Below are 26664 nucleotides of genomic sequence, written 5' to 3' on the forward strand. Positions count from 1 at the left end.
GATGCCAAGTTTTCTTCATTCTCTGTATTCCTTGTCAGTGCAACAGTTGCTTCCATATACTTCATGTTACTTCATACTCAAAGAATAGGTGTTGCATTGTTTCATTCTCCCGTACACATAACGATCATATTTGATATGGAATGATGTCCCATTTTTCTAACCTTTCTTTTGTGGACAGCATGTTATGCAATGCTAGTCGCAGGATAAAAATCCATTTAGGCAATCCCTGGTTATTGGAGATCAACTTCCTCTATGACACCTTCTGGATTTCACCTTGCATTGCTTTGTATAGTTTCTTAATTGAGAAGCTCTCCATCTGGTGAACATCATCTTCAGTGAAACCAGCTGCCTCGAAGTAGTGCTTTGCCTTAAATATCTTTTGAATGATCCAGGAAGTACATTTATGGTCTTTGTCCCATATAGTCTGATCTTTTATGTAATATGAATGTACCCATATCACCCACAATTTCTTCTTCTTTGTACATATGTTCCATAGGGGTTTACAAATTGCTGCTTTGTTCCATATTTTCACATTGATGAAGTTAAGTCCCCCTGCCACCTTAGGAGTATACAGCTTATCCCAGGCAATCATTGCTTTTTTTTTTGTAGGCTCAGCAGCACCTGTCCACGGGAATCTCCTATATAAAGCCTCTATAAACTGGATGATTTTCTTTGGCAAGATGAACACTTGGGCCTAGAAAGTTTGGATAGCAAATAAAACACTTTTAACTAACATTGCTCTTCCATCATATGATAGAAACTTTGTTGTCCATGTTTGAATTCTTCCTATCATCCTGTCAATCAAGGGTTCATATTGTATAGTTGTTAGCCTCTTTGTATTAGTGGTACTCCTAGATACCTAAAGGGTAGTTCTCCTTTAGAGTATCCTAGCATGTCCATAATATTTTGCTAAATCAGACTACTCACTCCACCAAAGTAAACACTACTTTTACTTGGATTTGCTACTAACCCTGAGGCTACAGAGAAAGTTTGGAATTGGTTATAGAGGATGTTCACAGACTGGTCACCTCTACAAAAGAGAAGGAGATCATCATCAAATCCCGGTTGCACTAGGTTAACCTTAGCACATTTAGGATGGAATTTAAACTTTTTATTATCCTTCAGAGGCTTCAATAGTCTACTCAAATAATCCATGACCATCACAAACATAAATGGAGATAGGGGATCTCCCTGCCTTTGCCCTTTCTTTGCCTCAAATGGTTCAGTTGGTTTACCATTGATAAGTACTAAATAAGAAACTGTGAATACAAAGGCCATTTTGCATATCTATTCTGAGCATGCATCTTGGTGATATATTCTTCCTCCCATAACCTTTGACTATCTCATGACTCATAATGATGTTGTCCGTGATCAATCTTCCTGGTACAAAGGTTGTTTGATAATTATCAATTAAGTCTTTCATAACACCCTGCAATCTAGACATTAGCACTTTAAAAATTATCTTTTAGAGTACTGTACAATAAGAGATTGGCTTGAATCCCTTGATAGTAGCTGGGTTCTTCACTTTTGGTATCAATGTAATGGTTGTGTAGTTAAAGGCTTTACACATTTTTGCAGAACTCCATTACTGTTGTAGTAACCTCCTCTCCCAAAATATGCCAATTCCTTTTGCAGAAGAACGCATTGTAACCATCGCACCCTAGTGCTTTGTTTTCATGAATGTCCATCATTACCTGCTATTTCCTCCTTTGTCGATTTGGATAAGCTGCGGTTGTTGATTGCAATTAAGAGTATACCCATTTTGCATAACATCTGGTATAACTACTGGAAACTAAGGTATAGTTTCTAAAGCAGACCTTTGTAGAAGCTCAAAATTTTATTTTCAACTTCAGCAGCACTATGGAGTAGTTGCCCTGAACTACTAGTTAGCTTTCCAATGTGATTCTATGCCTTCCTATTTTTCATGAAAGCATGGAAGTATGATGCGCTAGAGTCTCCAAGTTTAAGCCATTTTACTCTTGACTTTTGCTTCCAAATACTCCTCAACCATCAGTCATTTCTCCAGTTGCATTTTTGGTTTTGTTTCTTGTTGTATTGCCTCTGAATCATAATATTGTGTATTCATCTGAGTTTGGATGGTGCTCAATTTTCCCCTTGCCAACTGTATCTTATTACCTACACCACTAAATTATTGCTTATTCCATTGCTTTAAGGTTCCTTTCAGCACTATGAGCTTTCTCCATACATTCATCATAGTTGGTCCTCTTCCCTTTCTTTTCCAGCAGTGTTATACTGTTGTATCAAATTCCTTATGGCTTACCAGATAATTGAGGAATTTGAAAGGTCTAGTTCCTTGATAAGTTATAGCTTCAAAACAAACACTAATTGGACAGTGATCTGTAAAGCCATGATTCATAGTGATCCTTTCCATGTGAGTCTATTTCTGCATCCACTCTGAGTTTACCAAAATTCTAGTAATCTTGCTATAGATATGGTTGTTTGTCCAAGTGTATTTCCTACACACAGTCTTTAGTTCTTCAAGCACAGTGTCAAGTAGGAAGTTCTTAAAGTCCCACACCTCAATCTGCTGAACTGGATTCCCTTGTATTCTATCCTCACTATATAGGATAGTGTTAAAGTCTCCCATTATCAGGATTGGCCTATTCATTTCAATCAGTGTCACCTTCAAATCTTCCCATAGTATTTTCCTATCTTGGATTGTACATAACATACACTGCACAAAAACTAAAATTAATATTGTGCTGCATTAGAGTAACATGCCCTTGTATAAATTGTTCGTGTGCTCTTATCAAGGAAAACGTAACTTGCAATTGATCACATGCTACCCATATTCTTCCTCCTGGTGCATCATCATAGTTATCTACCCATTGCCAGTTGTTCAAAATCTTCCCATATCACTGTCCAATTAGTGTTTGTATTACTATTATTATTATTGTTGTTAGTACTTATTATATATTTCATATATTTCTAGAAAAATAAATAATTTGAATAATAATTTTAAAAACACCTTGTTACATTATAGTTGATCAAGAAGCATAATAATTTAATTAGATAAAGGGAGGGCCAAAATTGAACGTCAACAGACTCCACATGAGATTGAATAGGTTTTACTAAGGAAATTCGGGAAAACCATAACAAAAGGGGCTTTAACATGGTATTCACTTTTACCTGAACACATTTCTAATTCTTTTGAAATACTTGCAGATTCTTTCATCAAAGCTCACGCTAGAGCAAGGAAAGTTCAAGCTATGAAAACATATATATTCAGAATCGCTCAAGGAGACTCAGAGGTTCTACGAGAGTTCATGATCCAATTCCAAATGGAGAGAATCATGTTGCTGGCAGTAACGAATAAATGGGCACTATAAGCATTTACCAAGGGTCTTAATACCTCAACTCCGATGCTTCAAGAAAGTTAAAGGAGAGTTTGTTGGAATTTTAAGAAACAACATGGGTAGATTTTCATAACAGGTACGAGTCAAAGATTCGCATTGAAGATGATCAGGTAATTATAATGAAATCTTCTACAACCTGGAATTAAGGTCAACAAAACTTAGATAAGAATCTTTCCAGATACCAATTTGAACCATACCTATTAGGATCACAAACTGACAGGGGACAGGAACATTCCCATAGCAAGTTGCCAGAAAATAACTTCGATGAAGGACGGTAATGTCTACGCATGCTGTGGATTGTTACAACAAAGAAGCAAAAATCACAACAATAAGTACCTGAAGCATCTGAAGATGGCTCCAGAACAATGAAAAAAAGGCAATGTTCCCAAAGGAATCATGTCTGTATAGGATATGGGAGATATCCCGAACTAGCTTCGAAATAAAGAAAAGGATCGAAGACTACCAGATCAGCCCCGGGGGAAGGGAAAAAATAGAAGGAATCAAGAACCGGCTAGACCCAATAAATGTAAACTTGATCGCAATTCTCTTGCAATATATTATTATTCATTTCTTGTAAGCTGTCATATATGTAAAGTTGTAAACATTTGTGTATGTTCAAGGTATAGAATGAAGCAAAACTTTCACCTTCTAAAATATTCTCGTATATGTCTGAATGAACAAAATAATTCTAAAAATTTGCTCACACTTAAAAGCAAATAAGGATTATGAACCTGAGCAACCCTGTCTAGATGAACATGGAACATCCTCTTCATAAGCATCATAAATATAAGGTCCCTCTGTTATAAAGCCATCCAATCAAATGACTAAAGGCCGAATGCTTTGTTTTTCGGTCGTAAACTTAACTAGATGCATTAATGTTTTAGACTTTATCAATACTAGAGGTACAAAATTCCTTGTCATCCCCGGTCTCTAAGGCTGTGAGGTTATAAAAGTTTTGGGTACAACTAAAAATCCAAGAGTTAAAACTCAAAGAAACGTATTTGGGTACAACTAAAAACTCAAGAGCCAAAATTCAAAGATTAAAAGTTCCGGTTGAAGACTAAAATCCAAGATCAAGCTTTCTGTGGTGGTGGTACTTTTTTAGCACCAACTGATCATTGATGAAAGAAAAATAGGAGTTGGCATCTGAAGCCCTAAGTTTTGCACTCTTTTTTCCTTCGCTCGATTTTTGTCCCGATTGGATTTTTTCCGCAAAGTTTTTGATGAGCCAGTAACGAGGGGGGAAAAGATAAGATCTTTCACTTTCCGGTCACATCACAGTGAGTAACCAGAAAGTGGGGGGACTATCTGTATACGGTAAAAATAGAACTCAATAGTTGGGTAAATTAGGAAGCAACATGTGTCAAGAATGACCAGTCAGTGGTGACTCAACCATGGTGACACTGGATACAAACCTGTGGCTGGATAAGAAGCAATTCAAGATATGACCGTTACAAAAATATTACAAAAGACCCCAAGATTCCTCCAGCCTTTATTAGGCATTATTACCTTTTATTATTTTTTATCACCTTTTAATTACCTTTTATTTCAACATTAATATTGGTAATTAAGGGGGCATAATTTGTGGATCATGCACCCTATAGCACTATTATAAATAAAAGATTTCATTGTATTGTAAAGGGGGAATCAGATAGAAAAAACATCATACTTACTTTGTTCTCTATATTCTTTTGTTGTTCTTTATATTCTGTTGTTATGGATTTGAAATATTCTTAAAGGCTGAGTGTCACGACCCAAATCCCAACCTATCGTTATGACGCCTATAAGATTGCGAGGCAAGCCAACAATCACATAATAATTACGTATTTGAATTAAAAATATGATTTTTAACAAGTTCAACAGTAGAAAATTTTCAAAAATAACTGATAAAAGCAACTGAATCTCAACGACAACAAATCCCAAAATCCTGGTGGCACCGAGTACATAAGCTACTAAATGTCAACACAATCTAAATTTTTAATACAGCTATCTGGAAAAATAGAACAATACTAAATAAACTAAAAGGAAGGAGAGCCAAGGTATGCAGGCATCATAGCAGCTACCTCAATTGTCTCTGAGTACATACTGCACCAAATCTAGAAACCGTTGTCCAGATGTACTCAATAAGTAACAGGACTAACCTTGGGCTGAAAGCATTGACGGGCTCAGAAAGGTACAGTCCAAATCAAATAATGACAACAGAAATATAACAAGATAATGACAGTAATAATTCAAAGGACTTCCATAGCCATCTCGTACATAGTACAGGAATTTAGTCATGCTTTTATGTTCAACAGTTTAAGCTCAACGCTAATAAATATGCCAAGTACATCTAGCATGAGGAATGTCACATCTCTATGCCTACATGTCAAATATGCATGTCAAATGTAATGCATCACAGTGATAAACCTATGTACTCAGACTCTCAGAGTATTCAATCTCATTGTCTCACACTCCCACTCATCACACTTAATCACTCAGCACTATACGGTACATGCGCTCACTGCTGGTATGTCAGACTCTGGAGGGGTGGATCCTGCCCAAGCACAGATATAAGCCAACATGGGATGTTGTGTCATGCAGCCAGGTCTCATAATGAGTCAATAAATCATGTTGCGATGTACAATCCGATTCCATAAATAACTCCTGCGACGTGCAACCCAATCCCATAAATGTCACTCACATTTCGGCTTTCATGCCCCAATTCAGTCATCAATCTCTCTAGTCTCTCGGGCTCACAAATCGCATATTAATCAGCCCAAACAATTATAACATGATGTAAAAATAAATAATAACAAAGACTGAGATATGACATGCAATGAATAAATATAACTGAGCACATAATTGTAACTTAAGAATATAACTCAATAGCAGAAATGACCTCAGTGGGTCCCAACAAAATATGCACATAGCCTAAACATGATTTCTAACATGGATCACAACTCAATTACTTTAACACGTAGGAATTACATGGATAGAAAAAAGACTAGGTAACTACACAGTGCCACAGCATCATCAGAGCCATAATTACTACGGTGCACGCCCACACGCCTGTCACCTAGCATGTGCATCACCCAACACCAACCATATAACACGTATTTCAGGGATTTGTACCCTCAATACCAAGTTTAGAAGTGTTACTTACCTCAAAATGCGCAACTCAATGCTCCAAAAAATTCTTGCCTCGCGAATCGACCTCCGAACAACTCGAATCTAGTCACGAACAACTTAATATAATCAACACAAGATATAGGAATTGATTCCATACGATAAAGCTAAGTTCTTTACCCAAATTCAAAAGGTCAACCCAGGGCCCATGCCTCGAAACCTGACAAAATTCATGAAATCCAAACACACATTCACTAACGAGTCCAATCATACCAAAATCATCCAATTCCGATAACAAATCGACCCCCAAATCTTACTCTTCAATCCCTAGTACGAAATCCCCCAAATTTCACCTTAAAACACTTAATCTAGGTATACAAATCAATGGGTATTCAATATTATTGGACCAAAGAGATCAAAAATAGCTTACCTCTTGATTTATAGTAAAATCCCTCCCAAATATCGCCCCTAGCAGAGCTCCTCAAGTCCAAATATGAAATTTTACTCTAACCCACGATTAGGGATTTTAAATAGTCAGCCCAGTTGTTCCTCTTCGCGATCGCGGAATGTCCCTCGCAATCGCGAAGAACAAAAGATGTTGCCCTCAAAAATACACTTCGCGAATGCGAGGACTGCATAACAAGCGTGGTGACTAACTCCCAAAACGTACGTGATCGCGGACACACACATGCGATCACATAGAACAATGCGTCTGGCATCCCAGGCCTCTTCTTCTTTCATCGTGAACGCGGCACCTCTCATGTGTTAGCGTAGAACTAACTCCCCAAGGTCCGCGATCGCAGACTAAATCATGCGAACGCATAGACCAACTTCCTCAGTCACCCAAACAATGCTTCGCGATCGTGGACCTTCCCTCACGATCGTGTAGAAGGAAACCAGAATAAGACATAACAGCATTCATACAAATCCAACAATGAGCCGAACATGATCCGAATCATACTCAAGCCCCCCCGAACTCCATCCAAACATATCAGCACATCCTAAAGCATCATACAAACTTAGTCGAATCCTCAAATCACATGAAGCAACATCGAAAAACATGAATCGTACCCAACTCAAGCACTATTGAACTTTGAACTTCTAAAACCAATGCCGAAACACACCAAATCAACTCCGATTGACCTAAAATTTTGCACACAAGTCTTAAATGACACAATGGACCTATTTCAGCTCCCGGAACCAAAATCCAAGCCTGGTAACAACAAAACAAACTCTCAGTCAAACTTCTCAACTTTCGCCAATTCAAGCCAAAATGGCCTATGAACCTCCAAGTCAAAATTCGGACATACTCCTTAAGTCCAAAAGCTATCAGAACTATCAAAAATCCATTCTGGAGTTGTTTATCCATAAGTCAAAATCCAGTCAACTCTATCAACTTAAGCTTCCGACCTTGGGACTAAGTGTTCCAATTCATTTTGAAACATACCTGGAACCAAACCAACCGCCTCGCCAACTCACATAGCCACAAATGAACATAGAATAAGCAATAAATGGGGAAACGATGCTACAATACTCATAACGATTGGTCGGATCGTTACATTCTCCCCCCTCTTAAACAAACGTTCGTCCTTGAATGGGTCTAGAATCATACCTAGAGCCTCAAATAGTTGTGGATAGTTGCTCTGCATCTCCTGCTCAGTCTCTCAAGTAGCCTCCTCGACTGGCTGACCTCTCCACTGTACTTTCACTGAAGCTATATACTTTGATCTCAACTTTCGAAACTGCCAATCCAAACTAGCCACCGACTCCACATCATAAGTCAAATCTCCATCTAACTGAATTGTGCTCATGTACAAACTATGAGACGAATCACTGAAATACTTCCGGAGAATGGAAATATAAAACACTAGGTGAACACTCAATAGACTAGGTGGCAATGTAAGCTTGTAGGCCACCTTTCCAATCCTCTCAAGCACATCAAAAGGGCCAATATACTGAGGACTCAACTTTCCCTTCTTCTTGAACCTCATAACACCTTTTATGGGTGAAACTCTGAGCAATACATTCTCTCCCACCATCAAGGCAACATCACAAACCTTCCGATCAGCGTAACTCTTCTATCTAGAATGTGCCGTGAAAAGCCAATCCTGAATCAACTTGACCTTTTCCAAGCATCTTGAAGCAGATCCGTGCCCAACAGCCTAGCCTTCGCCCGCTCAAACCACCCAAGTGGAGATCGACACCGCCTCCCATATAAGTCCTCGTACGGAGCCATTTGAATACTTATTGTAGCTGTTGTTGTAGGCAAACTCTGCAAGCGGTAGAAAGTGATCCCAAGAACCCCTGAAATCTATGACACGGGCGCGTAGCATATCCTCCAATATCTAAATGGTGCGCTCTGATTGTCTGTCCATTTGAGGGTGATATGATGTACTCAACTCAACTCGTGTTCCTAAATCTCGTTGCACTACTCTCTAAAAATGCGATGTGAACTGCGTGCCCCAATTGGAAATAATGAACTCCGACACACCATGAAGGAAAATAATCTCGCGGATATAGATCTCAACCAAACACTATGAAGAATAAGTAGTCCCAACTTGAATAAAATGCGCGAACTTAGTCAACCGGTCCACAATCACCCAAATAGCATCAAATTTCTTCAAGGTCTGTGGGAGTCCAACAACCAAGTTCATGGTGACACGCTCCCATTTCCACTTATGAATCTCAAGCCTTTGAAGAAAACCGCCCGGCCTCTGATGCTGGTACTTCACATGCTGATAGTTCAAGAACCAAGCTACAAACTCCACTATATATTTATTCATTCTCTTCTACCAATAGTGATGCCTCAAGTCCTGATACATCTTAGTGGCACCCATATGAATGGAATATCGCAAACTGGGGGCCTCCTCAAGAATTAACTCAAGTAACCTATCCACATTGGGCACACAAATCGGACACTGCATCCGCAATGCCCTATCATCTCCAATAGAAACCTCCTTGGCATCACCATGCTGAACTATGTACTTAAGGACAATAAAATAGGGGTCATCATACTGACGCTCTCTGATGCGCTCATATAAAGAAGACCGGGAAACCAATCAAGCTAGCACTCGACTGGGCTCTGAAACATTTAACCTCATGAACTGATTGGCCAAGGCATGAACATTAGATGCAAATGGTCTCTCACCAATAGGAATATATGCAAGGCTACCCATACTCATCGCCTTTCTACTCAAGGCATCGGCCATCACATTGGCCTTTTCGAGATGATACAAAATGGTAATATCATAGTCTTTTAACAGCTCCAACCATCTTTGTTGCCTCAAATTTAGATCCTTTAGCTTGAACAAGTGTTGTAGACTGTGATGATCTATAAATACCTTACAAGACACACCATAGATATAATGCCTCCAAATCTTCAATGCATGGACAATGGCTGCCAACTCTAAATTTTGAATGGGGTATTTCTTCTCATGGGGCTTCAACTGGCGTGAAGCATAAGCAATCACTCTACCCTCCTGCATCAAGACACACCCAATACCAATCTAAGAAGAATCATAATACAATGTATATGAACCTGATGCTGAAGGCAAAACCTGAACTGGAGTTGTGGTCAAGGCAGTCTTGAGCTCCTGAAAGCTCTCCTCACACTCATCAGACCACCTGAATGGGGCACCCTTCTGGGTCAATCTAGTCATTGGTGCAGCAATGGACGAGAAACCCTCCATGAAGCGGCGATAATATCTGTCCAAGCCAAGAAAACTCTAAATCTCAGTAGCTGAAGACGATTTGTGCCAACTCTAAACTGTATCAATCTTCTTTGGATCTACTTTGATACCCTCACTAGACACCACATACCCCAAGAATGCCACAGAATCAAGCCAGAACTCATACGTGGTGAATTTAGCATGAAGTTTCTCTTCCCTCAACGTCTATTGTACAATTCTCAGATGTTGTGCATGCTCCTCCTGGCTACGTGAGTACACCAGGATATCACCAATGAATACTATGACAAACGAATCAAGATATGGATAGAATACATTGTTCATCATATGCATAAATGTTGTTGGGGCATTGGTAAGCCCAAAAGACATCACAAGGAATTCGTAATGATCATAGCGGTTCCTGAATGCCTTCTTTAGAATATCAGAGTCCTGAATCTTCAACTGGTGATACCCATACCTCAAACAAATCTTAGAGAACACTCTAACTCCCTGAAGCTGGTCAAATAACTCATCAATGTATGGCAAAGGATACTTATTCTTAATTGTAACTTTATTTAACTGTCTTTAATCAATATGCACCGGCATATAACCATCCTCTTCTTAACAAACATAACTGGTGCACCCCAAGGCCATACACTAGTCCTAATGAAACCCTTATCAAGAAGCTCTTGAAGTAGCTCTTTCAATTCCTTTAACTCTGCTAGTGCCATACTATATGGAGGAATAAAGATGGGCTGAGTGCCCGACACCAAGTCAATACCATAATCAATGTGCCTATCGGGTAGCATTCCCGGCAGGTCTGCAAGAAATACATCTGGAAAGTCTCTTACTACTGGAACAGATTCAATCGTAGGAGTATCAGCAACAAAATCCCTCACGAAGGCCAAATATGCCAAGAATCCCCTCCAAACCATCCGTTAGGCCTTTAAATATGAAATCACTCTACTGGGAACATAGTCCAGAGAACCTTTCCACTCAATCCTAGGCAATTTTGGCATCACCAACGCCACGGTCTTAGCTTGACAATCCAAAATAGCATGACATGGGACAACCAATCCATGCCAAGAATCACATCGAAATCGACCATACTAAGCAGTAAGAGATCCACTTTCATCTCCAATCCCCCAATAGTTACCACACGCGACCGGTATACATGGTCCATAATCATAGAATTACCCGCCAGTGTAGACACACGAACAGGTGTAACTAAGGAATCACGGGGCATATCCAAATAATGAGTAAAATATGATGATACATATAAATAAGAGGAACAATAGTCAAATAATATGGAAGAATCCATGTGGCATACTGAAACAATACCTATAATCACTATGTCAGAAGAAATGACCTCTGGCCTGGCGGGAAAAGCATAGCATCGAGCCAGACCGCCACTTGATCGGCCTCCCCCTCTAGGGTGACCTCTAGCTACCTGAGCCCCACCCTGAGCTGGCTGAGTGGGTGGTGAAGTAACTGCTGTGGAAGTCATAGCCTGACCTCTCTGCTAAACTGGACATCCCAAATGACGGGGACAATGCCTCCACACATGTCCAAATTCCCCGCACTCGAAGCAACTCAAATCCATCAATGGCGGCGGGACCTGATTCGGACCCCGAGAATGTGAATAACTACTAGAAGGACCTGGTACCGATGAACACTGAACTGATGGAGCACGAGTGGGACTATAAGGATGACCCCTGCTGTGGTGGGAATGTCATCCAGATGAGGCACAGCTAAAACTACTAGAACCACGAGGCCTCTTGGCCTCCCTCTCCTCACGCTCCTCACTACAAAAATGCTCTAGGCGTCTAGAAATATCAACCATCTTGTCAAATCTAGCACTTCATGAGATCTCCCGAGTCTTTACGAAGCGCGGTCCATAGTTGAGGCCATCAATGAACCTCCTAATCCTGTCCCTCTCTGTGGGAACTGATGTTCGGCCAAAAACATGTATTTTTGTATATGAATCGCCTCACATTTTGCTCTATTCTTTATTGTTCTAATATGTAATTTCAATGAGTTGAGCTAATATTTTGATATTTATATGTGTAGGAATCAATTGAAAGTGATTTGGAAGTTTAGCGTGCAAAATAAAGTAAAAACGGAAGAATTTGGAGGAAGTACGTGTTTGGTGCCCAGGTTTGCACCAGGCACCAACCAAAACACCATTGATAACAAGCTAAAAATTTTAGTGTCCAGTTCCACACCAGGCGCCAAGCGAGACGCTGAAGGGCGGATTTCATCCTAATTCGGCTGGGACTTGGTGATTTCAACCATACACGCCTCCAACTTGTATAAAATGGGTTCTAAACCTAATTGGGGGAGGGGATCTAACAAATATTGAAGGATAATTAACGTGGGGGAACGCAAACCACGTTTGGAGGAAGCTTTCAACTAGTTTTTCTTCTCTTCTCTTCCTTTAATCTCATAGTTTATTAGTTTTAGAGTTGTGGGTGCTACATGAACGTTGTGGTTTGAATCTTAGATTGTTCTTATTATTCTATAATATTGATTTATTTATTCAGTCTTGCTCTTAATTATTTGATTTCTTGATCACCAATTGAATACTATCTATGAATCTAGGATTGAACTCGGGAGAGGGAATTCTAGATTGCATATAAGATTGAGTAGAGCAAGATCTTGAACCTGAGTATCGGGAATGGATTTATGGTTAGGATAGGAATATACCTAATCTCCTTGCTTAATTACCATACGGGAATTATTAATGCATTCTTGTTAATCCTAATTTTATAGGAATATAGGCATTAGGTTAGCTTGAATAGGCGAGTAGTACTTGAGAAGAATACTACGAGTAATATTAACCCTACCAACTTATAAACCAGATAAACTAATTAGATAATTTAAGTGGAAGACTCAACAGGATTGTTAGCTAACCCATAGCTCTGGAATATTCTCTACCATTGAATTCGTCTTTTAGCTTGCCGAGTTGTTTCTTTTAATTTCTTAGTTTGCTACTCAAGATTAGTTGTAGTTAAATAATCACACTTTAGGAAATCACTTGAATAGATTAATTGTCTTTTTTTAATTTAGTAAATAGTTAATCACTAGTCCCTGTGGGTACAATATCTGGGCTTATAATCCTATATTACTTGTACGACCATGTATACTTGCGTGTGCGTTTGGGAGCAACAAGTTTTTGGCGCCGTTGCCGGGGACTTAGAAATTAATTATTTTACTAGATTAGATTTTTACTTTTGTTCTATTCAATTTTTTTCTTTTAATTTTAGCTTAGTTTAATATTTTATTATCTTTGTTGATATGGCATCTTGGAATGAGGATTGGTCGAATATTGGTTATTCTTATTTTGGTGATCCATGTCCATACTGTGGAGGACTACCCTTGTGGCAAAATTTTGAATCTCAATCTTATGAGTGGAATTTTTGTAATGTGTGTGGTTGTCAAGGTGGCCATTGGGATGGTTGTCCTAATTCCTTTTATCCTTCTTTATGCCCCTATTATGATGATTCTATTAATGTTTGTGAGTTTGACAGAAACTTTAAAGTGGAGGATATGCAACGTGTTGCCTGTATTATGGACATGGTGAGGCAAGTATCTGAACAACATGATAAAAATCAAAAGGCTATACAAAGAAATAGTGTAGCAATCATGAGAATGAAGGCCGAGGCGAAAGAATTGGCTAAAGAGAGCAAGTTCCCATAAGAAGGTAATTTTGAAAAGGGAGATATAGCGAACCAATCTTGACTAGAGAAACAAGATCAGCTAATAAAATTTCTTGGGGTTCTACGTAATAGTCTTTCAAATATGGAAAAAAACAGTTGATAGAAGGAAGAATTGAGCCTAGGCAAGAGATAGACCAAGTTGGCTCAGATATCCATGACTTGCAGGCTCAATTGAATAAAAAGGTTGAGACGTATGATGCCATACAACCCATTGTTGTAGATACTAGCCAACTTATGGAGCAAGAAGAGGAATTCCAACTATTCGACCAAAATTTTGTTGATGATGCTAAGGTTGACGAAGTGTGTAAAAGTGAGGATGTTAAAAGTGAAGCGATTCTAGAATTGGAGTGCATTGGACCTCATTCAAACCACTTTTCAACATTGTGTTTGGTTGGTGACATAAGAATTTTTCCATTCGAGCATATGGAGGAGTCAATAGATGGGGAACAAAGTGCAAATATTCTGAAATTTGCGATGCCAATGAGACAAAATGACATCCTTCACTTAAAGGTCAAGAAGTGCAGGATGGGACATTATTTGCTTGGTTCTTTTGAATTCGTAGCACCACCCTAGAATCATAATTGCAAGCTTGAAGTAAATTTATGGGCGCAATTCATATCCTCAAAGCGGAAAGAAAAGTGGTGAAAGTGATGGCGTCGTGCCGCGACGTTAAATCAAGCGCTTGTTGGGAGGCAACCCAACTCTACTATTTTTTAATTCTTTTTTTGTGTTATTTTTGTAGTGTTGTTTTTGTGTTTGTAGGAGTAGGAGCATGTAATTAAAGCCAATAAGCATGTGCAACACCGAGCAGGTGGTTGGAACGAAGTGTGGGGTGCCCGCACAAAGAACCGTACCTAGGAGAAGTCTGAGTATCCCGTGAGCTGCTAAAGCTTTTGCCTTTGGCCTACTAGGGAGTCTTTGTTACCCTCTTGTTATTTACCGTGTGCATTGAGGACATTGCATAATTTTTACTGTGGGGTGAGGAGATTGTCTAAGTGATTTTGTTTCTGTGCTATCCTTTCTTTATTGTAGAATTCTTTCTTCGTGTAGTGATTTTTGTAAAATTTTTAAAAATTTTTAAAAATTAAAAAAGAAAAACAAATATTTCAAAAATAAAATAAAAAATTTGACTTTCGACGATGAATCTCTTAGGCGGTTTTCTTGAGGGATTAAAGTCTAACCAAAAAATAAATTGAAAAATTGAAAAATCCAAAAACATGTCTTTTATTTGCCTTTAGGTTGTAATAATTCCCCGTGGTTTTTCTTTGTACCTTGGTTATTTTTCATGGGATGTAGTTTGAACCGGGTAGTAGTTTGTTTTTTAGAGTAGGACTTAGGGAAAAAATGGAAGAAGATTCCTAGGCGCCCTTGACTTGTTTGATAGTAACATATTTAGGCTTTTGCATGTGTAGTATCTTTCCTATGTGTTTAAGTTGAGCATGATGCCTGTATAGATTGGATAACATGTTTTGTGACGCATATGTCTCTTTTACTTGACCATTATTCACTTTGTGCTTAATGCTTAATATCTCATGGCTCCGTGAAGACTTGCATTATCTGAGAGTCCGAATGAAACCGTCCTTAGTGAGTCATGTGTCGTGTGTGGTTTAGGTAGTAAAGTTTAGGTTGCTTGAGGACGAGCAATAGTTTAAGCGTGGGGTGTTGATGTTCGGCCAAAAGCATGTATTTTTGTATATGAATCGCCTCACATTTTGCTCTATTCTTTGTTGTTCTAATGTGTAATTTCAATGAGTTGAGATAATAATTTGATATCTGTATGTGTAGGAGTCAATTGGAAGTGAGTTGGAAAGTTAGCGTGCAAAATAAAGTAAAAACGGAAGAATTAGGAGGAAGTACGAATTTGGTGCTCGGGTTCGCACAAGGTGTTGATACCCAATTTTTTTCTCATATTTTATAAAATATTCTATATATTTTTTAAATATCATTTTCCATCGTGAATCAATTTACAAGAATCATATAAGTATTTTCTGTAAATTTCCATAATTTTAAAAGTTTTAAATCTAATTTTCTTGTATTTAAATTGTTCAAATATTTATTAGTTATCCTTCAAACTATTTTGGGGTGATTCAATCATCCAAATTAATTATTTATACCCACATGCATGCCCTATAATATTTTAATAGAATTACGTTTTCATTTTACACTATTTATACATTATTTGCATTAGTAGCCTATACTTTAACAATTAATTGCATTTACTATTTTATTTGGGTCTAAATAACATTTCTTATGTTTTACAATCTTTAGCTATTATTTTAAAAAGATTAAATTGCATAAGTAGTATTTCTATATTTATTTAGTAATTTTATTAATTTATTTCTTCCTTAATTTCTTTTATTTAAATCTGGCCCAAATTAGGCCAATTTTCGGACCCAAACTACCAGCCCAGACCTCAAAACCCTTGGCCCAATCCCCCAGCCCAAACCAATACACCCTTTTAATCTAACCCGGTCGCGACCCGTTAAACCAACCCGCCCCGATCAATTTTTTATCCTAGTCGTTTATCTCTCAAGATCAACGGCCCACAGCTACCCTACCACTTTTAATTACCCAAACTCAAACCCTAATCCCTATTTCCCTAGGACTGCCGCCTCCGAATGCTCTCCACTCTCCTTCTTTATCCAAAGAACCCTAGCTACCTCCCCCTTAAATCCCTTTCCTAATCCTGTTGATAATAGGATTCCTCCATTATTAGCTTACCATATCTATGTTCCTCCGCTACTGATCATACGTTTATGGTATTACCTAGGCACTTGCCAAATTTTGGCAAGTGACATCTCCTAAATAGGACTGGAATCGACCTCAATCTTGGAGATTTTGACAATATTTTGTCCATATACATCAAGAAAAGCCCGATTCTTTATACCAGTTGACCGATTTTAAGCACTGAACCCTAACTAGGGTTTGGAGTTCGATTTTTTTTCCTTTCCGGTTATTTTACTGATTACATGTGTATTTTTATTCTTTCCTTGTTTATGTTTGCTTAATTTTCTTTCCTTGTTTACTCGTTTGGTTTAAATATTATATAAACCCCATTTCCCGCTTCCCTTCTAAGGTCTTAACGACAACTGTTACCACTACTATTATTCTCTGTACTCTCATTCTTCAATACTTTTTGCACTCTTGGGTGTGGCCGGTTGAAAGCCAAAGCCACCGGAATTGTCTCTAATTACCTCTCTAGTGCGAGCACTGCTCGGGGCTCGTTCGAAGCTCCTATGTCACGACCTAGAATTCCCACCATCGGTACCGTGATGGCGCCTGATATTTTACTTACTAGGAAAGCCAACGTTAGAATAATTTTTATCCATTTTTAACCAGTCAAATTAACGGATACCAATTAAACTGCAATAACTGCAATAGAACTTAAATAGAGTATGAAAAACCATAACAATCGCAATATCTAGATACAATCCCAGAACTGGTGTCACAAGTGCACGAGCGACTAGAATAATACAGATAATGGTCTGAATGAAAGTAAAACTGACAGAAATGAAATAAACATCTAGGATAAGGTAGAAGGGGACTTCAGGGCTGCGAACGCCAAGCAGTTGTACCTCAAGTCTCCAATCCGGCAATTAATCCGAGCAATCTACTGATCGTCGCTAGGACCGAATCCAAAATATGCACAATAAATGCAGAGTATAGTATGAGTACAGCCCACCCCATGTACTCTGTAAGTGTCGAGCCTAACCTCGACGAAGTAGTGACGAGGCTCAGGCGGGTCACCTACAATAACCTGTATGCAGTATAATGATAATAACAGGAAATAAACGCGAGAAAAAGCAAGGCAGTTAACACCAGTACTCAGAATCTGGTATGAAAGCACCGAAAGCTAACACAATACAACAAATAATAAAAAAACACATAATCTGTTGTGGCGCGCAACCTGATCTCACCGTACAAATACAATCCTCCATTATTCCACCATATCAATAACAAGAATAACATATAAAATCCGTTGTCGCGCGCAACCAGATCCCACCATATAATCTGAATTAATATAATAATCCTCCCTTATTCCACCATATCAAAATCACATATAAAATATGTTGCGACGTGCAACCTGATCCCACCATATCAATATCAATCCTCTCTTATTTCACCCGTTGCGGAGCGCAACCCGGTCCATAAGCAAAATCAATAAGTGGAATCAATTTAACAGCTTAAATCACAAGAATCTCTACGATGAAAGAAATAGGAAAGCAAAGCCATAAAGGAACCTCGTACCATTTCAAGGAATGCTATAATTAATACAAAGCAACAAGGCAGACTAAATACATGACAATTAAAATGTACAAGTAAGACAATTAAGGCAAGTAGCAATTAATCATGGAAGCATGGAAAAAGCGAGAATTATAATACGAGAGAAATAAGTAACAAGTAGCAAGTTAAGGCATAGAAAGCAATTAAAGCATGTAACAATTAAGACATGGAATAAAATAATTAATGAAATACAGGAAAGCATGAAAACAAGTATTTTGACTCGGCGTATACACACTCGTCAACTGGCATATACGTCGCTACACATGTAATTCACATAGAACATAACTCGAGGGTTCCTAATTCACTCAAATCCAGTTTAGACCCAACACTTACCTCGCTCCGCAGGTAAATCAAAGCTCCACTGGGGCCTTTCCTCTAAAATCCGCCTCCAAACCAATCAAATCTAACTAAAATCGACTCAATAGAATCAAATAATGCTCAATCAATTATAATGCATAAAGTTAAGGTCTTTATACTTTTTCCCAAAAAGTCAACAAAAGTCAACCTCAAGTTCGCTTGGTCAAATCCCGAGATTTGGACCAAAACTCGAGATTGGGATTAAAACACGATTACCCATTCACCCCCAAGCCCGGTAATGTAATTTATTTCGAAATTCGACCTCAATTCGAGGTCTAAATCCCAAATTTACAAAAATCCCTAATTCTACCCAAATCCCAAATTTCTACCATAGAAATCCTAGATTTAATGCTGAAAACACTTGAAAAGTAAAGGGTAATTGAAAGGAAATAGATTAAAGTTGCTTACCAATGAATTTAGGAAGAAAAGCTCTTGGAAAAATTGCCTCTAGGGTGTTTAGGGTAGAGAGTTTTAAAGAAATGACCTAAATCCTATTTTCCCCCACTTTTACTAGTTGCAGATGTTCGCAATTGCGAACATTGCAAATGCGAGAATGAGGTCGCAAATGTGAACCCTTCTCAGAAGGTCAGTCATCGCAAATGCGATGTTTTGGTCGCAAATGCGAACCCGCGCCACTCGCAAATGCGGACCATTCCTTCGCATATGTGAAGGTAGCCCAGTACACACTGAGTCGCAATTGCGATTCTGCCTTCGCAAAAGCGGCAACAGCAGTTTCGCAAATGCGAACAATTTCCTTGCAATTGCGAGTCCAGCCCAGTCAACCTATGCTCACAAATGCGAAATATTCTTCGCAAAAACGAGGCTCGCATTTACAACCAGACCTCACAATTGCAAGATCTGCAGGCAACACTAGAAACGAAAATGCATTAGCTATTCTTCTAAGTCAAAAATCACAGCGTAGTCTATCCGAAATTCCCTTGGGCTCCAAACTAAACATGCACAGAAGTGTAATAACATCATACAAACTTTCTCGCACAATCAAAACACCAAAATAACACTTAGAACTATAAATCGGACAATAAAACATATGAAATTTTCAAAGAAACTTAAGAACTTTCAATTTTTCAACCGGACGTCCGAATCACGTCAAATCAACTCCATTTTGCACCAAAATTTACAGACAAGTCATAAATATTGAAATGAACCTACACCAAGTTCCAAAACTGTTATCCGAACCCGGTAGCACAAAGTCAACCTATGGTCAAACTTAGAAATTCTTTATATCTTTAAACTTCTAGTTTTCAACAATTTACGTTATATCAAGCTAGGGACTTTCGAATTTGATTCTGGGCATATGCCTAAGCCCCAAATCACGATACAGACCCACCGGGACCGTGAAAGCACTAATCTGGGTCTGTTTAAACAAAATGTTAACCGTAGTCAACTCAAATGAGTTTTAAGGCACTATTTCATATTTTTATTAATTTTCTCATAAAGACTTTTCGAAAAAAGGACATGGACTGGGCACCCAAATCGAGGAAGGCTAAACAAAGTTATTCGAGGTCTCGAAACACAGAAATGAAGGTTAAAACTGAATATGACCTATCGGGTCATCACATTCTCCACCTCTAAAACAAACGTTCGTCCTCGAACGGACATAGAAAAGTACTTGGACTGGTGAAAAGGTATGTATATCTACTCCGTATGTCCGACTCGGACTCCCACGTGGCTGCCTCGATCGGCTGACCTCTCCACTGCACTTGAACTAAAGGATAACTCTTAGACCTCAACTGTCGGACCTGCCGGGCTAGAATAGCTACCGGTTCCTCCTCATAAGTCAAATTCTTGTCCAATTGGACTAAGCTGAAATCTAACACATGGGACGGATCACCGTGATACTTCAATAGCATAGACATATGGAACACCGGATGGACTACTGATAAGCTAGGTGCCAATGCTAGCCTGTAAGACACTTCACCCACTCTATCGAGAATCTCAAAAGGTCCGATATACGTAGGGCTTAACTTGCCCTTCCTTACGAACCTCATCACACCCTTCATGGGTGAATCCCGGAGCAATATCCTCTCTCCAACCATGAATACAACATCACCAACTATACAGTCGGCATAACTCTTCTGCCTAGACTGAGCTGTACAAAGTCGATCCTAAATAATCTTGACCTTATCCATGGCATCCTGAACCAAATCAGTACCCAACAACCGAGCCTCTCCCAGCTCAAACCAACCAACTGGAGAACGACACCACCTCTCATATAATGCCTCGTAGAGAGCCATCTAAATGTTCGACTAGTAGCTGTTGTTGTAGGAAAACTCCGCAAGCAATAAGAACTGATCCCAAGAACCGCCAAAATCCATAACACAAGCGCGAAGCATATCCTCTAATATCTTAATAGTGCGCTCGGACTGCCCATCTATCTAGGGGTGAAATGTTGTACTCAACTCAAACCGCGTGCCCAACTCAGGTTGTATGACCCTCCAGAAGTGTGAGGTGAGCTACGTACCTTGATCAAAGATGATAGACAAGGGCACACTGTGAAGATGGACGATCTCGTAAATGTAAATCTCAACTAACCGCTATGACGTATAGGTAACTTCCACTGGAATAAAATGTGCCGACTTGGTTAACCTATCCATAATTACCCATATCGCATCGAACTTCTTCTGAGGCAGTAATAGTCCAACAACAAAATCCATAGTGATACGCTCCCATTTCCACTCAGAAATCTCTAGCCTCTAAAGCAAACCACCAGGCCTCTGATACTCGTACTTAACTTGATGACAATTTAGACACTAAGCTATATATGCAACTATATCCTTCTTCATTCTCCTCTACCAATAATGTTGCCGCAGGTCCTGATACATATTGGCTGCACCTGGGTGAATAGAATACCAGGAAATGTGTGCCTCCTCAAGAATAAACTCACGAAGCCCATCTACATTGGGCACACAAATACGACCCTGCATCCGTAAAACCCCATCATCTCCAATAGTAACCTGCTTGGCACCACCGTTCCGCACCGTGTCCTTAAGGACAAAAAAATGGGGATCATCATACTGACTCTCCCTGATGCGCTCATACAAGGAAGAACGAGAGATTGTGCAAAGCTAGAACATGACTAGGCTCTGAAATATCTAACCTCACAAACTAATTGGTCAAAGCCTGAACATTTGCAACAAGCAACCTCTCACCAATTGTAATATATGCAAGGCTACCCATACTCACAGCCTTTCTACTCAAGGCATCGTCCACCGTATTGGCCTTCCTGGGATGATACAAAATGGTGATATCATAGTCTTTCAACAGCTCCAACCACCTCCTCTGCCTCAAATTGAGATCTTTTTGTTTGAACATATATTGTAGACTCCGATGATCCGTGAATACCTCGCACGACACACCTAAAGATAGTGCCTCCAAATATTCAGTGCATGAACAATGGCTGCCACTTCTAAGTCATGGACAAGGTAATTCTTTTCATGAACCTTCAACTACCGCGACTTGTATGCAATCACCCTGGCAGCCTGCATCAATATTGCACTGAGTCCATTATAAGATGCATCACAATACACCGTGTAGGATCCTGAACCTGTGGGTAACACCAACACTGGCGCAGTAGTCAAAGTTGTTTTGAGCTTCTGAAAGCTCAACTCACACTCGTCCGACTATCTGAATGGGGCACCCTTCTAGGTCAATCTAGTCAACGGGGCTTCTATGGATGAAAACCCTTTCACGCAGTGATAATAACCCTCCAAACCCAAGAAACTCCGGATCTTTGTAGCTGAAGTAGGTCCAGGGTTGTTCCGAATTGCCTCGATCTTCTTACGATCCACTTTTATGCCCTTTGCCAATAGAACATGACCCAAAAAGGCAATTGAGTCTAACCAAAACTCGCACTTTGAAAACTTGGCATATAACTGACTATACCTCAGAGTCTGAAGTACAATCTGGAGATGTAGCTCGTGCTCCTCTCGAGTGCGGGAGTAGATCAAGATATCATCAATGAACACAATCACAAAGGAATCCAAATAGGGCTTGAGCACCCGCTTCATCAAATCCATAAATGTTGTTGGGGCATTTGTTAACCCAAATGATATCACTAGGAACTCATAATGCCCGTAACGAGTCCGAAAAGCCGTCTTCGGGACATCAGATGCCCTAATCTTCAACTGATAGTAGCTAGACCTCAAATCAATCATCGGAAACATTTTGGTACCCTGAAGCTGATCAAATAGGTCATCCATCCTTAGCAACAGATACTTGCTCTTGATAGTGACTTCGTTCAACTGTTGATAATCTATACACATCCTCATCGATCCAACTTTCTTCTTCACAAACAACATAGGTGCACCCCAGGGTGAGACACTACGCCTAATGAAGCCCTTATCAAGCAAATCTTGCAACTGCTCCTTCAACTCTGGCGGGGCCATACCATATGGTGGAATAGAAATGGGTTGAGTGCCCGAAGCCAAATCAATACAAAAGTCAATATCTTTGTCGGGTTGCATCCCTGGCAGATCTGTAAGAAACACCTCTAGAAACTCACGAACAACAGATACTGAATCCATGGAAGGAACCTCCGTACTAGAATCACAGACATAGGACAAATAAGCTAGACATCCCTTCTTGACCATATGTCGAGCCTTCACATAAGAAATAACTTTGCTGGTAGAGTGGCCAGGAATCCCTCTCCACTCTAAACGAGGCAACCCCGGCATGGCTAAGGTCACCGTCTTGGCGTGACAGTCCAATAGGGCATGATAAGGTGGCAGCCAATCCATACCCAAGATAACATCAAAGTCTACCATATCAAGAAGTAGAAGATCTATGCTAGTCTCAAGACTCCCAATAGTAATCACACACGAGCCATAGACACAATCTACAACAATAGAATCTCCCACAGGCATGGACACAAACACAGGGGCACTCAAAGAATCACGAGGCATAACCAGATATGAAGCAAAATAGGATGACACGTAGGAATAAGTAGAGCCCAGATCAAATAGAACTCAAGCAACTCTATGGAAAACTAGAACAATATCTGTGATAACGGCGTCAGATGACTCGGCCTCAGGTCTAGCTAAAAAAGCATAAAATCAAGGTTGGGCTCCACCACTCTGAACTATGTCTCTAGGATGGACTCTAGCTGGCTGGCTCCACCTCTAATGGCCTGACCTCCACCTCTAACGGCCTGACCCCCACCTCTCGCTGCCAGACCCCTGCCCCTAGCTAGCTAAGCGGGCGGTGGAGCAACCAATGCTGGAACCATGGCATGAGAACTCAGTTGTGGCATGCCACCCAATAATCTCGGACAACACCTCCTAATGTGAAAAGCACCCCCACACTCAAAACACCCATCCTGCTGTTGTGGCAGCTGAAGCTGAGGCTAACCCGAATATGATACATAACCAAGGTGATAGCTCTGAATCGGAGGCACACTAATTGGAGCTGATGTTGCACTGTAGGCTGGCTGCTCAAAATCATGCACATAAGGACCATGGCTCCTTGAAGCACTGTGAGATGCATGAAGAATTGACTAAAATGTCCTGGGAGGATGGCCTCTACCAAAAGTACCCTGCCTCCAAATGATGCACCACTGAAACCACCAAAATGACGAGGCCTCTTATCAGACACCTGCCCCCTCTCCTGAACACGAACCATCTTGATCCGTCTAGCAATATCTATAACCGTTTGGAAACATATATCACTCCCTGTCTCCTTGACCATTTGTAGCCTAATAGTGTAAGTGAGCCTATCAATAAGTCTTCTCACTCTCTCCCTCTCAGTAGTGAACACGATAATGACATGGCAAGCTAGCTCCACAAAATAAGTCTTGTACTGCGTAACAGTCATACTACCCTGCTGAAGCCACTCAAACTGCCTACGGTAATCCTCTCTCAGAGTGACAGGAATAAACTTCTCTAGAAATAGCTGTGAAAACTGATCCCAAGTAAGTGCAGGCGACCCAGCTGGTCTAGTCAACATATAATCTCTCCACCATCTCTTGGCGGAACCAATCATCTGAAACACTGCAAAATTGACCCCATGGTTCCTCAGAAGATGCACCACTGAAGTGAACTGGAAAGAGCTTGGTAAACTTGTCCAAACTCAACAAAGCCTCAGAAGACATAGCGGGCCTATCACTAGCATGTGCCGCAACAACCGGCTAAACCACCCCAACTGGCGGGGCTGTGGGAGTTTGATACTAGGGAGCCACCTACTATGGGGTATGAGTAGCAGGAGTCTGTGCTCCTGCCCCAGCCTAAGAGATGGTTGGTGCCACCGGGAAGGTACCGGTCTGGGCCATACTCTCCATAAGGCCCACCGTATGGACTAGAGCATCCTAAAGCACTGGAGTGGCTATGAACCCCTCTGGGACCCGAGCTGGTTCGATGGGTACAGTCTGAGGCGGAACCTCCTCCTCAAAATCTACCTGAGGCTCTACTGTGGGTGTTGCTGCTCGTGCTCTAGGTTGAGCTCTGCCTCTACCTCGGCCTCTGGCGTGACCTCGGCCTCGACCTATGCCCCTAGTGGGAGTTTCCACCAGGGGCTTCGGCTGCTGTCTGGCTGTAGATGCAGTGCGTGTTCTCGTCATCTGTGAGAGAACAAGAATAGAAGTGTTCAATCATCAATGATAGAATAAAATCGCACGATAGAGAAGAATAGAAGTGAAATTATTCCTAAACTATATAGCCTCTGGAAGATAAGTATAGACCTCTCTGTACCGATCCTCCAGACTCTACTAAGCTTGTTCTTCACTTGAAACACCTAGGTAACCTAGTGCTCTGATACCAACTTGTCATGACCCGAAATTTCCCCCATCGGGACCGTGACGGTGCCTAACATTTTACTTGCTAGGCAAGCCAATGTTAGAATAGATTTTAGCCACTTTTAGCCAATAAAATTAACTTATACCAATTAAACTGCAATAACTGCAATAGAACTGAAATAGAGTATGAAAAACCATAACAACATCAATATCTAGATACAATCCCAGAACCGGTGTCACAAGTGCACGAGCGACTAGAAAAATACAGATAATGGTCTAAATAAAAGTAAATCTATCTAAAATGAAATACACATCTAGTATAAGGTAGAAGGGGACTTCACGTCTGCGAACGCTGAGCAGATGTACCTCAAGTCTCCAATCCGGCAATCAATCCAAGAAATCTACTAACCTCCGCTAGGACTGACTCTAAAATCTGCACAAAAAGTGCAGAGTATAGTATGAGTACAACCGACCCCGTGTACTCTGTAAGTGCCGAGCCTAACCTCGACGAAGTAGTGATGAGGCTAAGGCGGGTCATTTACAATAACTTGTATGCAGTATAATAATAACAAGAAAGAAACGCGGGAAAAGTAAGGAAGTTAATTTATGAAAATAAACTCAATCCTCAAAATCAGTAAAGCCAGAAACACTAATACTTAGAATCTCGTATGAAAGCACTGAAAGCTAACAGAATACAACAAAGAATACAAAACACACAATTTGTTACGGCGCATAACTCGATCCCACCGTACAAACACAATCCTCCCTTATTCCACTATATCAATAACATGAATAACATATAAAATCCGTTGTGATGCGCAACCCAATTCCACCATATAATCAGAATCAATATCATAATCCTCCCTTATTCCACCATATCAAAATAACATAAAAAATTCGTTGCGGCGTGCAATCCGATCCCACTATATCAATATCAATCCTCCCTTATTTCCCCCGTTGCAGCGTGCAAACCGATCCATAAGCAAAATCAATAAGTGCAATCAATATAACAACTCAAATCAGAATAATCTCTACGATGAAATAAATAGGAAAGCAAATCCATAAAGGAACCTCATACCCATTCAAGGAATGCTAAAACTAATACAAAGCAACAAGGCAAGCCAAATACATGACAACTAAAATGTACAAGTAAGACAATTAAGGCAAGTAGAAATTAATCATGGAAGAAGCGAGCATTTTAATATGAGAGAAATAAGTGATAAGTAGCAAGTTAAGGCATAGAAAGAAATTAAAGCATGTAACAGTTAAGACATGGAATAAAATAATTAATGAAATACGGAAAAGCATGAAAACAAGTATTTTGACGGCGTATATACACTCGTCACCTCGCATATATGCCGCTACACATGTAATTCACATAGCACATAAATCAAGGGTTCCTAATTCTC

At 39.9% G+C, this 26664-nt stretch overlaps 2 protein-coding genes across 2 annotated transcripts; both read right to left on the bottom strand.

Moving 5' to 3' along the window:
* Positions 1-250: 250 nt before the first annotated feature.
* On the bottom strand, positions 251-1278 carry LOC104088176 (uncharacterized). Its single transcript, XM_009592820.1, has 2 exons — positions 928-1278; positions 251-694 (listed from the first exon to the last, which is right to left on the bottom strand). Exons 1-2 carry the CDS (start codon positions 1276-1278, stop codon positions 251-253), a joined length of 795 nt encoding a protein of 264 aa, XP_009591115.1.
* Positions 1279-8149: 6871 nt separating this feature from the next.
* Positions 8150-11085, bottom strand: LOC138902524 (uncharacterized). Its single transcript, XM_070190402.1, has 4 exons — positions 10762-11085; positions 10487-10666; positions 9827-9964; positions 8150-8563 (listed from the first exon to the last, which is right to left on the bottom strand). Exons 1-4 carry the CDS (start codon positions 11083-11085, stop codon positions 8150-8152), a joined length of 1056 nt encoding a protein of 351 aa, XP_070046503.1.
* Positions 11086-26664: the final 15579 nt, after the last annotated feature.

Source organism: Nicotiana tomentosiformis, chromosome 12 (assembly GCF_000390325.3).
Source record: "Nicotiana tomentosiformis chromosome 12, ASM39032v3, whole genome shotgun sequence".
NCBI lineage: Eukaryota > Viridiplantae > Streptophyta > Magnoliopsida > Solanales > Solanaceae > Nicotiana > Nicotiana tomentosiformis.